The sequence below is a fragment of the Topomyia yanbarensis genome, unplaced genomic scaffold (genome assembly GCF_030247195.1).
Source record: "Topomyia yanbarensis strain Yona2022 unplaced genomic scaffold, ASM3024719v1 HiC_scaffold_121, whole genome shotgun sequence".
NCBI lineage: Eukaryota > Metazoa > Arthropoda > Insecta > Diptera > Culicidae > Topomyia > Topomyia yanbarensis.
The window spans coordinates 41,425-56,015 of record NW_026683296.1 but is presented as its reverse complement, the minus strand read 5'-3'; the positions used below and the strand labels follow the sequence as shown (position 1 = coordinate 56,015).

The following is a 14,591-nucleotide window of genomic DNA, read 5'->3' as shown; positions in this document are numbered from 1 at the left end:
TCGCGTCTAGTCTATCTTTCGACAAATCCATTGAAGAAGAAATTCGTGGAATCTAAACACAGTTATGCTACCTGAAATGAAAAGACTCGAATCATCAAAAAATGTTATCATCATCAATCATGACTAGAACACCCCTCTTTGAAGTTGGATTAATACGATTTTACCTAGAGAATTATACAATCCAGCACCGCGGGCGAAAACAACTGCTCGCGGACAAACTATCCTTCGGTGTTAATTATATCTGGATGATACGTGGATTACGTCAACCGTCCCCCACACGGCAGCAATAGCTAGCAGCGGTATCGCGTAAAGCACGGCTGTTGGTTGACGGCGTTTCGCACCGTTCAAATCGAAAAAAGAACGGAGGCGCTCATTTCCCAAAACCCACGACGCGAGCAACGGTCCGACTCAAAGACAATAATCATCGGGCGGGGGTTGGATGTTCTCGAAAATCGCGAAAATATATAGCCGATTGTGGGGCATGGCTATACGGAAACAATAACAAACACCAATTGCTTCCCATGGTGAATGGATTCGGCAGAAAAAACAGACACATCTCACTAGTCATAAACAATTGGCTCGATACGTGACCGTGCAGCTGGTTAGTTTACATTATGAGTTTAGATTGAACTTTTCTATCTATGCGGTTTTCCAAGGATGGGCGGTTTTAGATCCTTTCAGTCTCACAATCTCCAGTTATATTCCGAACGGATATACAGTGGCTTGGTATGGCTCACAAGTCAGGTGTCGTACGTTCGCATCCCGTTCAGGGTTGATTCTTAGAATAAGTACGGTAATTGATAGAGTCTTGCACACTAAGAATTTGCTGCGAGAACTATCATAAGTAATGGTCCAATCCCACAAAAGGCTTCTCTTGTGATGAAGTCATAGTCAAACGAAAATATTATATTATAGGCTTTTTGTAAGAAACGTATGTTTATTCTTGGCATGGTTTCAATTAAAAAGACATGATGAGCTATTACGTAGGATAGTCCTTATAATACTACCATACATAGAAATAAAATTCTGGAAAAATACCATAGTTTTACAATTAGTTGACTCGATATTCAAAGCTTCCGCTTCCTTTGAACAGCGCCGTGTTAAATCTGTACTAATTAGATATTTCATCCGTGAATAGTACAACCATATTTTGTATTTACGCCGAATTACACCAGCTGTGCAATAATTTAACAGACCATTGCATTTTCGCAACTCGTTACCCTCAGAACACCAACTGTCGCTCAGCGTGAGAGTCGCAATTTATGCCAAAAATATAATAATAATTACAATATAAACAAACGCCTATGACTTGTCCTGCCAACAAACAATAACGCGGCGTAGTGCCATAAGTGAAATCTCTCCATTCGAACGCCACCCACACACTTTTCTCGTTTGTGATCTGCACGTAGCTAGAGGCGTGCTCATCAATCTTTCTGGGAAAGCGTCGCCCATGTTTACATCCTCATGCTGACCCCGTACCTGCCAGTTGTTGCGTTGGGCCCATTTGAACCATTACTAAGTAGTAGAACCATCATCACCTAGTGCCGAAAATAATAATAAAAAAAAAGAAATCTTATGTAGATAAAGTTTGCATTTCGCTGGTTGAAATATGTACACTGAACTAATGCAGGCCACCCTCGAGATACCTAGGTCGGACATGATTCTGTCTCCAAATTTATAAAGTTCCATCTTCAGCTTTCAGACATAACAGTCGATTGGTCTGTCAAGGAAGCGTTTTTGGGTGTCTTTTAATAGAATCGTGACATCTTGATGATCGCAGGGGTGTGTACATTAAATCAGGAACATGCGTTGACATTCGTCATGGCGGGGTCTCTCTTGCATTAGTTCTGCTGTCTAAACAGAATCAACAACAATATAAGTGTATTAAAGAATAGGAGAGAATTGGGCGGGAGTGTTACTAGATGAATGTTGACCGAATTATGAACGTGATAGATAAAGCCTTTAGTTCGGTTTACAACGTAGAGTAATAATAAATTTTAAATTTCAATTTAGTGTAAGCATGAAAGATCACCCATGGTTGCTATTTTGTTATTCACCAGGATCAATTAAGATTGCTAAACGATCATTTGAAACAACACGCTTAGAAATGACATCAAGATGATTTATGAGGTGTTTCTTTTTGAATGTGTTGGTAAATGAACGCTAACATGATGTGATGTAACATCCTCAAGAAATTGTATCCCCACACAAAAAGTAACCTGTCAGATTCAGTGATTTCTAAATAATGATCTATAGACGGTTGTGATGGATTGACCATTCTTTGTCAAACCAAATTTTACTTGATTTTTCCTGCAGAATGATTTTAAAACAGGGGGAGACAATTTGTTTTTTGCGAGGGAGGTAATTCACGTTTGAAAAAGTTAATATTAATTATAGTACGGGTGACAGCAAAAAGACAGGGAAACGAAGAGAAATAAACTTGCAGATACGGGCGAATGACCAAATGGTTAAAACCCAAATAAACAACAACAAAAAAGCAGATCCAGCGATACGAAAGACAGGATACTTAAAATTTGCAGCTTCGAATTTCGAGTGACAGTCAATACATAATACATACACAATCAATACATAAAATACATCAATCTAGTGGTGGAGGTGGAGACTATATTGACAACACAAAAAACTGAAGGGTTGTGTACAGGACACGACCTCGGTGACATTGAAAGTGTACCATTTTCCAACAGCGTGCAATATAATTCGCCAATGAATTTTAATCTATCGACTCATCTCAAGGCGCAAGCACGTAGCCAGAGGGGGGAGCTAGGGGGCTAAAGCCCACCCCCCATCGAGATACTTAAAAAATAAACTTAAGAAACAACATGTTTTTCGATGACTCTTTAAAAAAATGTATCTTGTTTAGCTGCAACAAATTAATGAGAGAATGGTGAAAAATATCGCCATATCGAACCTCCGAAGACAGCGGTCACGATATCTACTCATTATGCTGAGGATGATAAAACAGTTCCTTTCATATTGTGTGTCTCGTACTCGTCAGAAGAACAAAAGAATGTGTTATGTTAACTCTTGCTGTGGTGATCTGTCGGATGACTGAAACGCACCAGCAAGAAGTGGTGCCCCAGCCAAATACGGAGGCTATTGACTTCCAGTCTTTGCGCACTCCAAGACGCTGTTCATTAGAAAAATATTTCCCAGCCTAGTAAACAGGTCTCCATGCGCAATTGCTCGCACGAGACTTGTAGGATATCCATTAACGTTTTATCATATTCATTGTTTACATCATGGAAATATATTATAGACTAATTAGCTAATGCATTGAACCGAGTCAAATGAACAAATAAAAATGTAGAAGTTTTATAGAAAACTGAGCACAAAAACTGTCCCACAATGAGAATTTCATCGCTAGTGATTGCGTCTAACAAAACTCAAACATTATGCTAGATATTAACCAGAATAAAGTTAGTTAAATTGAATTTCTGTAATAGGCAGTACACTGTATGCATAGCATATACATCAGGCACCTCACTCAAGCATAATAGACAAAAAATTTCAATTAGCTGATGACAAAATAGCCGAGATGACAGTTCTTGTTTTCGCGTCATTTTAATGCAATAGTACTTCTATTAACACTCAATTTCACTTTATGCGTTCCGTCTTAAAACACTGTTAGTCCGGAAAATCGTGATATTTTAAACAATCGATCAATAAGCAAGAAAAACGTGAAAAAGTAAACAAGCCAAAAAGTGGTGAAACAACGGTTTTCCTGATGTGCTCATCAACCCACGAATTATATACCCTCGTATATTACTAATTTTACATACATACAGAAACGTACACAGTAACGGTAGGACTAACTGTTGTGATTTTATCTTTACTTTCCATCGGATGTCAATTGATGTTAAACCAAGTCAATCAATCATAATATACTTAATGTTGCAACAAGCAGCAGCATTTTAGTCGCTTTAGATAGTTTCCAATTAGGGTCTACACACCTAGAAAAAATAGTGTAAATTTACGTCTCCTGACCCTGACATATACGAGCATCAAAAATGACTTAGTTTTACGTTTGATTTTAATTTTACATGACGTTTAATTTCGTAAATCATGTAATTTTACTCCACATGCAGCGTTTGTTCTAAATGGTAGGAAGTGTAATGTTATGTCATTGCGCCTGTAAAGTATATGTTTCCTGCAAAATTAAACGGAACACGGTAATGTTCCGTCATTTCGTAAATTACGGTTTGTTGAATTGTGTCATGTTTGCAATTACGTCAACGATAAAATTCAGATTTTGTTGGTGTGTATGTAAGTTTGTTTGTGTCGTCACGAGTGAACAGAAATCAGCAGGTTATGACGGAGAGCGACTAATATGTTGTAGCTAGTTGAGTCTATAAGTCAATGAGTAGAGATTATTGTTTCAATTTCATGTTTACAGTGAGTGATAGTCCTTCGTTTTATTTTTGTTCGTTGTGGAAGTAATGATTAGATATCACGGAGAAAAAAAAGATGAAAATATGAATCAATACATTGAAATCGATTCAAGAGGAGCTCTTCTATATTTCCTATACACTAAACTCGTGTTCTTTCGGAATTGCGCTCTGATTTTATCCTTTCGAAAGATCCGTTATCCGTAGGGCTTTGATACGTTAGGTGCAACAGAACTAGAAACTATTTCTCAAATTGTGGTAAAATGAGCCTGTAATAAAATAGGCATTAAAGCGTTGTTCAAGTAGTCGAACATCTTCCAATATCTAGGGGAACCAGGGGCTATTCCGACCTACCTAAGCAAATCGCCCTTTTTGGTGGATAGATGTGGAAAAAATAATCGGTCAAAAGTCCTAAATGTTAGTTTGAAACCTAAGCTACATTTCGCTGCCATAAAAGATCATTTCACCACTCCATGGCAGCGCTAGGCAGCGATTTGCAAAACTCTACGTTTTTTCATCCTTTTACAACGTAGGGGTAATTCAGACATCCCTCCGATTTACCCCTACATAGATTCTGCTGTCAAAACTAATGTTTTAGAATAGCGGTTCCACGAATATGTACGACAGTCAGAAAGTCTTACGATTTTCTGAAAAATCGAGGGGGTCCGAATTACCCCTACTATCTTAATAGCCCCGGGTTCCCCTATAGTAATTGTTTCAATTTTCAATTAAATTTTCCATAATGTACTAATGAACTCGGATGAACAATCTTTTCATTTATTAATCAATTGATAGCTAAACAAATTATATTATATATGTACGAAAAATTCGCATATTTTATGAAAATTGTCTGTACGAAACTAATTCTTAGCGATTTGAGAATATATTCTATCAGTGTGGTATTTTCGACGAACAAAACATCTAGCGCTCTAAGCATGTATTCTGGAGGTTTGTTGTCTTTGACGATGCACACTGACTAGAACTGAGTATTACTTTGACAATTTCGGTTTTTCTGTACATAAGGGTCATTCCTGAATACATCACCGAAATATGCAGATTGCTTAAAGAAATTGATCTCAAAATTTGATTTCTTTGACAGGCACCGACTGACAACTCAATACACGGCGTATCGAAACTCTGTCTACATTGGTCGTAAATGGACGCCCAGCATCACTGAGAATTAACGGAAATCCTATATACATAAATTAACAGTGAATTCAAACAAATTTGATGTCAGCTTCGCTATGTTTATTATATTGAGCTTAAAAATAAAGTTTAAAAAAAAAAAGAAAAAAAAACCTGTTTCAGTCCACCTACTGGTGCAATTGTGCATTTCTCATTTGTCCAAACTACGATTCCATGGCTCATTATGTTCAATACAATGGTGGAAATGTAAATTACATATTCAGTACGATTTGCACATAGTACATACAAAGGATCGACAGCCACGATTCTTAGATACTATGTGTCGACACTGAAACATCGCTTGAAACCAGCGGCGAATCAAGGAGGAAGATCCGTTAAGAAATTTTAAACTAGTTATAATTTTAAAGTAGCAATCGCTTACTGCATACTCTTACCTAAGCCTATACAAGCCGGGATTAGGTTGACGATTTTTAGCGCGATTGCATAACCTTTCTATATGAGAAAGGCAAAAATGTGCCAAAGTCAAAAAAGTCAATTTTCGTCAAAAAAAATTTTCGAGATTACATCAATTTTCCGATCTCGACGAACTGAGTCGAATGGCATATGACATTCGGCCCTCCGGGCCGGGATTAGATTAGATTCTAAATTAAAAAGGCAAAAAGGGTCATTTCACGTCAGATTTACAACCTGAATTTTAATTTATTCTAAAATTCTTTCCTGCGTTCTTTAGCGAAAAATAATCGCTTTTGAAATTGAATATTTTATCACTGATATCTCGAAATCTATCAATATATAGAAATTTTTTCTATCTAATATAAGTTGCGTTTTCACATGAGCTTGCCGGAAATTTTTTGGAAATATTTTCATTTTTTTATTTCGTTTATGTATTATTTAATTGTTAGAAATAATCTTGAAAGGTTTATATGAATAATTTCCCAAAATTAGGAGTACTATTCGTGGATTCACATTTTTTCGTGAACTGGTTTGTGAAATACAATAAAGTTTTAGCAGCCGCTAGTAAAATACGGAAACTCTTAGGACCTTGACTTTTTTTCGTCGTATAGATCGTTAAATTATTCCCTCGAACTAGTCGATTACTCGACTTTTCTGCTTCTTTCGACAACTACTGTAGCGAATTTATACTTCAAAGTGAGTAGGATTCATGTTTCAGAATAAGTAGACCAGTTCTGTCACTGTCAATAAGCTGGATTAAGCATAATATATGCTAACCATAGGCGTTCAAACAAAAACATTTCTATCGGATGTGAGTCCGAAATTGGCAAAGAATTTGGTGCATTTGTCCAAGGACAACTGGGATATTCTAGTCAAGGCACTAACTGGAAAAACTTGCAACCGAACGATACAGAAACCAATTTTTTGTAGCTATAATAATAATGAACCGAAAACATTCAAATTGCTTAATTTGTACACAAAATTCACTTGAAACAAGTACTACATACATTGCAAATACACAACAACACCACTGGGACTCACTGCTACCCTGAAAGGCCTGGAAAGGGGATCGTCAGTAGTTCTACCATGGTCAAACCGGCGGAAACAGAGCAAGAACCGCCATCAAATATTCGTCGACGGTCACTTTCATACAGGCGAGCAAGGATGCAAAATGCCTACCTTTTCTGTGGCTGTAATTTTTCTGCCCACATTCTCATTTCTCTTTCGACGCTGCTGTCGTTCGCTAGTGCAGGACACTCAGCGCTGTACGGCAATCTATAAGCAAAGCAGTAACATGACAAAAAATCCTGCCCGCAGTACAGCCACCAGACGCGAGCGGTACAGCTTCTCTTTCCTTATTTTACACTTTTTAGTATTTTTAATCTATTCAATATTTTTAATCACAAACGACGACAATGAATGCGGTTCGTTTACGCCACGACCGGCATTAACGCTTTCGTGTGCGGGCTTCTCCCTTTGACTAAGCAGAAAAAAGTGTACAAAGCGAGAGAACAAACTTTACTACGCCACACTCTCACCAAGCAGTCGGAGTACAGCAGCAAAACAAAAATGTATTCTACTGCTGTACGGGAAAATGTACTTGGTTTGGCTACCGTTCTGGCAAGAGCTGTAGTGATGCGTCGCTGTAGCGGGCTGTACGGCTTGTGTAAATGTAAATATACCGAAAAAATATAGTTTACCGGTTCCGCTGGCATCCCTACAGGCGAGCGAGTGAGTAAGATGTATTTTAATAATAGTTGTAATTTCGAGGGAGACACCAAACTTAAAAATGGCGGAATGTTTCGTGAAAAATAGCAATTTTAATTTCAAATGACTAAAAAAACCCTTACTTGAAAAATTTTCTCGAAAACTCAGCGCAGGGATTAGTTATCTTATACATAGAATGTGCATGAAAAGTTTGAAATAAATCTGGTGTCTTTCTGTTCGTGCAATATTTTCCAAAGTTTTCCAGTAGTATATAATGTGTTTGACGGAAAATCGAAGTCAATCATTCACATAGTCATTTCTTCCACAGAGTTACTTGTTAATAGCGTGAAAATAGAGAGATTTTACGTAATGATTTTATCGTTACATTCTGATAACTTTGCAATGCATGCGCGTGAAATACACCCGCTCGTTCAGCGTAGCGCCATCTATAAATGACTAGTCGATGCAACGATTTCACTGATGATTGAGGACAATTCTTGCACCCAAATTAATTGAGAGCAGGTGAAATTGATTAATGTTATTTTTTCATTGTTTATATATTTTATCCAAATAATTTTCTAATTGTAAATACGGGCTAAACGAGGTAAGTTACATCCATTTTGCACTGAAATGTTATTTAATAAGTTCCTCGTAAATAACCTGTCCTACTAACACAAATTCATATTCCTGAAACGTGTATGAAAGTAGTATGGGTTCCCTGCCTTTCGCAAGTGGATTTGAACTAATATTCCTTCCCTTCCTCGACGATTGTAAGAACGTGGCCAGGTGTATAGGGGAGACTGAGGAGACTTGAACCCCGGGGAGACTTGATCCCATCATTGTAACTCAAAGGCAGATCAGAATACATTAATCGAATATACTATAAAGTTGCGTAGTTTTATCTAAACACAAATTACATTAGCACAGAAAAAAGAAATTGGACATTTGTGTAACCGAATTTTTACCGATTTAAAAAAAAATCTCAGAAGAACTGAAGATTTATTTTCTAAATTTTCAAACTTTTATAAAATTCATAAAATCACCCACTACATACTCTACTTTTGCATACAGAATTACAGGAGAATGTCAATTATATGAATACGTTATGATTGAGCTGATTCTTTTGTTCAAATAAGTTTGCTTAAATAGATGCTATTGGTTCACTTGATCCCTTCAAATTCGTGGAGATTTGATCCCCTTCACCATACTTCATACACACCACTGAAAATAACCGAATTCACACCAGAACAATTTAAGTCATTGTTGTCATAAAAAAAATGTCAAAAATGAACGCTTCATCGTAAAGAAACTTAACTGTAATTGTTTACTACAGTATACGTAGCAACCATTCATCCCACATTTGACGTTCCTCAACCAGAATGAAGACAGCTTTCAAATAATTGCACGGAGACTTGGGGAATTCGTAAAAAAATCAGGTGAGAGATGCGTAATATGTAGTAACAAAAATAACAATATCTAACCATAACAATTTAATCAATACTACAATCCATTTATAAAATTGAATGGGGTAATGTATCCGTTTTTGCCCTATTAAGAAGGGTACCACATTATTACAATAATAATTTTATTATTTCAGCTTCTTTAATTTGTTATTAAGGTCCATTTTTTATTAACCTCTATAATAGGTTTTAACCTTAAGATCATTCGCCTCTTATTAATAGCCAATATAATAACAAAATTGTCTTGAGAATGGTGAAAATCTTCTGTTTGAGCGCAGCAAAATCTCTAATCGAGTACTCCCATTATCGCAATACCATTTGAGTCAATGCGTTGAGCAAAGATGGCAGACGCTGCTTTCACCAAAGGCGCTTCAGATGGGTAGGATGATAATAGAAACAGGGCAAAAATAGGCTTATTACCCTACATGCTCTTTTAAACACGTTTTCATAAAGGAATCAAGTGTCCCCAAATTAGGGATCGAATCTCCACTAATCTAAGAATTTTCCAGTTTTTTGTTGTTTTCCAAAAATGCTCATAGCTCATGTCCAGTATAATATTTCCATGTAATTTTTTTATGATTATCAGTCAACCCTAGAAACAATCTAAAACTACAAAAAAACTTAGTTTTTGTATCATTCCACGGAGTAGGATTGAAAAATAAAAAAGGGGATCAAGTCTCCTCAGTCTCCCCTACTGTGATGCTTGTTCCACTATGAAGAAAAAGCGTTAATCCAAAATGTTTTTTTCTTGCGACACGATATGGTGGATATTCACGATTTGTGTAATCGAATATGGTATGCTATGCTATGCAAAGTTTGAAATAAATCGGTTAAGTAGTTTTTGAATGACAGTTACCACTGCAAATTGTATTTTTCCAGAGGCATTCTCAGGAGCGGATCCAGAAAAAAATTTCGGAGGGGGTCCGAAATTTCGATTTTGAAATGTTCATTGTACAATACGTGATATGTAATAACCTCATTTAATTAAAATCAGTTTTGGTGGTCGAATCTGGTTTGAAATGATTTTGAGTTTAGAATGAATTTAAAATAGAAACTATTTTAAAATTTCTCAAGAAGTTAAAAAAATTCGAGGGGTGGGGGGTCCGAACCTCCAAGACTCTCCCCCTGGATCCGCCACTGGGCGTTCTACAAAAAGCTTCGTCACCGAGTCGCTTGTCGATATTTTTGCATACAAGTTAAGGAAGTTAAACGTTTTTCAATAACACAATCCCTGCAGTTTGCCCAGTAGCGCGCCGACCCTGCGAACAAGTCCGAGTCACGTGCTTCTGAAGCTAGTCGGGATAATCATAAGTTACAAACTCAATTATCACACGAATACACTTTAGCGTGCTGAGTAGTATTCGTGTGATCTTTGTGAATCTTATTGCAGAACCTAATTTCATTTGATATGTAACTGCTCTGCATAATGCAATTGTGTGTCCATTTTTTTAACCCACGTACAGGCAGCTAAGACTCAAATGTATCCTATTTTTTCTAACCCAGTGTGGTAAAGAGCTACAGGTTTTATCAATAGGGTTAATTATTCCTTCGGAAATGAAGATTGTTATCTTTTTCCATTTCCCTACTTTTTTCATTCACGTCCCTTTCCCTTCCGATCAGGAAAGGGAATGAGACGACTTAGCAAGGCACAAATCTCCTAATGACATGAAGAACATACCAATACAGCCAATATATTGTAATTCCCGATTACAAAACCAGATTGGCCCAAGAAAAAGCAACTGAATAGCTTAATATTAGAACCGGTGTTCTTCACCTAGCTCTCCCCGAAGCGTACCATTTATTATAATTGGAAATGTATAATTTATTCCGCCTGATTCCATCGTACGTTACTTTTGAATACAGTGCACACTACGCTCAGACAATGTTAATAACCTACGAAAGACAGGAAGCAGTGATACGCTTAACCGAATGCAGAAACAGGTAGAAGAAACGAAAAACATGTCGAATAATTTACGATTGTTTCATTAAAGACAGCAGCAAAAAAGTTAATGTCAATTTTGTCGGTTGCAGTAAAATTTGATGAGAACTGGTGAATAAGAAAAATAGAAATATATATAATAAGTGTATAGTTCGTGTTTACCAAAATTCTTTCAATGCAGAAACTATAACACGATTTGCGGTCTACCGAACTTGGAACCTTTCTGAAATAAAACTTTTATTGTAAACCTCCCATAATCCCGGACCACCCGTTATTTTCTAGCCTATCATGCACCAAAAAGCATAATGCTTTCCATGTTTACTACAGCAGGTTTCCGAAAACATAAAAAACTAACGTACAAGCTAAACGTCTACTTGTTTCAACCTTATGCATAAACCTGGTTGCGTAGTCATAAAACACAAACTTCTCGTTTAACCTCCAAATACTATAAACAGTTGCATACAGCATCACGAGTTGCTTGCCCACCTATCTCCTACGAGCACGTTGGAAAACAGCTATACGAATATGAATCTGCTACCTATTCTTACGGCCACGCTTTGGAGCAGCTACTATGTCTCGCGATCATTGCTGATCATTCAAATAAACATATTGCTACATACAATCGCACCCATACGAAACCAATCTCCTAGCGACGCATCATGCGAACGCACCGGAAAAGTTTTTCCTCCTACCAACTTGTTCCACTTATATGACTCGGGTGCACTACACTATCCCACACCAAAGACGAATTCTACTACTGTTTTCATGCAATTTTGTCCTCCTCAACACCAACACCGATGCACATTTTAACCGCACCAACACTCTCGACACCACACCGGCAGCAGGCCGGAATAACGGATTATAATAAAAAGGCAGCAGCACCCTGAACATCATCCGCAGAATATATCGTGAAAAACCATCATCATCATTATAGTCATTCGTCGCACTTTTGCTACTGAAACAAGTTGGAAAAACCCCCGGGCCCCAAGAGCAAAAAAAAAACAGTTGGTTCACTTGTATTGCGGGCATCAAGAATCAGTTGCGACCGACTGTAGGCAGCGCAATCCGAAAGCGACAGTATAGTGCGTTATAGTGGTTACTAGTGTATTGGGTGGAACATCAGTAGTGCACGGCGGCGTTGCGATCCACGGTCAGTCAGTGCTATTGGGTCGTGTTGTAACAACCATCTATCTGGACCTCAATAAAAAGGAAACGCTATAGGAAACAGTACCCCTACGAAGTGCAAAGGAACGTGTTAGTCGGTTCAGTGGCAGGAAACTAGTTGCATTTAATTGTTAGTGATTTTTGTGTGTGTAAAGCGGTAGATTCCGGTAAACAGGATACAATGGTTAGTATTAGAACTTTGATAAGTGTCATATGAATAAATATGGAAACGCATGGTGTTTAATGGATGGAGTGTGCTTGGTAGGGATAATGAAGTGGATAAGAGTACAATTTATGTTAAATTTTACAGCAAAAAGTAGAGTAGTAATTAAAATATCTGTTTGAATATCTAGTAAAGATAGTGTTGTTGTATAATCTCCGGACGCGATATTAGCAACTTTAATATTGCTTAATGTATGATTTCTTTAGGATTTATTATAGTTTCCCCGAAATTTCAAAAAGTATGAATTTATCGGAGAGTGATTTACCAAACCCGCATATTTCTGATAAATTCCTCCAGGAACATAGCTTGAAAAATCAAAAAGATATAAAATTAATATTAAAGAATATAAATATAGATCTTTCCAAAGACAAAAACTATTAATTTTTCATATTATCAAATTGAACCAAACATTTCTGGCGGTTAAAACATTTGTTCAAGTTAAAAGTGAAGTGTTTGATTAAACAAAATGCAGTTTGTGATTTTTCGTGATGCAACTGATATAAAAGATATGGCGTCAACATTTTATTTTGTTATTAAAATATTTTTGTTATTAAAATATTACATGAAATTGAATAAACAAAACAACAAAATCTATTCAAAGACCTTGGCTCCAATCTTTTTGCTGGGTTAAGTGACAACGATGCCAACTTCTGTTCCTGAAACTAATGCCAAACAGGACCAGTAGGGTCAAATAAGGATCTGTTCACATTCTCATAGAAAACCAATTAATGTGTTGTATCAATGTTTGAAATATAGCCTGTTTCAGTTAGCTTGCGATCTATCCATGTATATAATAAAAGAAGAATTATTGACCCAATTATGACCTCAAAATGTCTAGTGAAAATTGGTTGAAAGTGAGCGTACCTACTGTCAAGTTCGTTGTCAAGTACGAAAATAGAATTGAAACTGGGGCACTACATAGTTACGGAATATGGCCTAATTCGTTTTACTTTGTATTATTTATTTTCTTCAGGTGGAGAGCATATAAATAGGTTTTTTAAACCAGGGTGCATGATTTTTAGAATATGCCCGTTAATAGATTGGTTGTCTTTATTGTAGAGACTTGAAGCTGAGACACTGTCGGCTGTATATTTAATTGATAAATCTATTGTAAAAGGGGTAGCCTTCGTCCCATAATCCAATTCAAAGTTTTTCTAGAGGTTATAGAATCCAATGCATTGGGACGCCAAAGAGGTATACGAGCGCACGGACGAACGTAGTCGTTGTAAATACCACTGCTTCGTCCAATCGATTTTCTCGCATTCGAATAGGCGGGACAGATAACAAAATAGTTATTGACCGGTTGAAGCAAATCGAGACTAGTTCCCTTCAGAATTCTTCTACATAGACCTAAAACTGCTGTTCAAAATGTACTAGTTAAATGAAGAAAATACTAGTTAAATGAAGAAAATACTCATTTTCTAAAAAACAACGAATTTAAATTATAATTTCACGGATATCTTTAGTTTTCATATAAAGTAAACTTTTGTAAATTCAAAACCTTTTTCCGAGAACAAATTGTGGTATAAGTTACTGAAGGTTGGAAAAACAAGTTAAACAGCACTAATTTACCGCAAATACTTGTTTTGACTTTCCACTATGATTAAAGTTTATCGTGCATCTAAAAAGGTAGCCTAATTAATTAATTTGTCAGGACAGGTGATTAGCTGAACATTCGTGTCTATTAGTCATAGCACAGAGAACAGACGTCCATCTTCAGCATTCAACTTGTGTAAAATCTCTAACGGTTTCGAAGGTAGTTGGGGTATCCAAACCAGGTGCGCTACTGTCGTCATGTTTTTTCGTGGCTGAGTTCGACAGAATTGACAGCGGTTACTCCTCAACCCAGTCAAACTAATCCGGTACCGGTTCGGACTTCCAGCATGAATTCCAGCTCAAATGCAACAACCGATAGAGTCGGAATCGGTTGTTTTCTTTGAGCAAGATTCCATACTGAATCCATTCTGGATTTCGAACCGGTTCCGGAATGGATTTGACGGATAGTTGGGATAGGTTGGTGTGGCGGCGCCAGTGTTTATCGTATATTAATTCAAATGTTTACACACGTTTTTTAAATATTTTTGTTAGATCAT

The 14,591-nt window shown here is 36.9% G+C and overlaps 1 protein-coding gene across 1 annotated transcript in view; it reads left to right on the top strand.

Annotated features, from left to right (window-relative positions):
- The first annotated feature begins 12,022 nt into the window (after positions 1–12,022).
- Positions 12,023–14,591, top strand: part of LOC131694716 (troponin C-like) — a 32,211-nt gene continuing 29,642 nt past the window's right edge. The window contains exon 1 of the mRNA XM_058983195.1: positions 12,023–12,459. Coding sequence (XP_058839178.1) covers positions 12,457–12,459 — 3 coding nt within the window. The 5' untranslated portion in view covers positions 12,023–12,456. The remainder of the gene's footprint in view (positions 12,460–14,591) is intronic.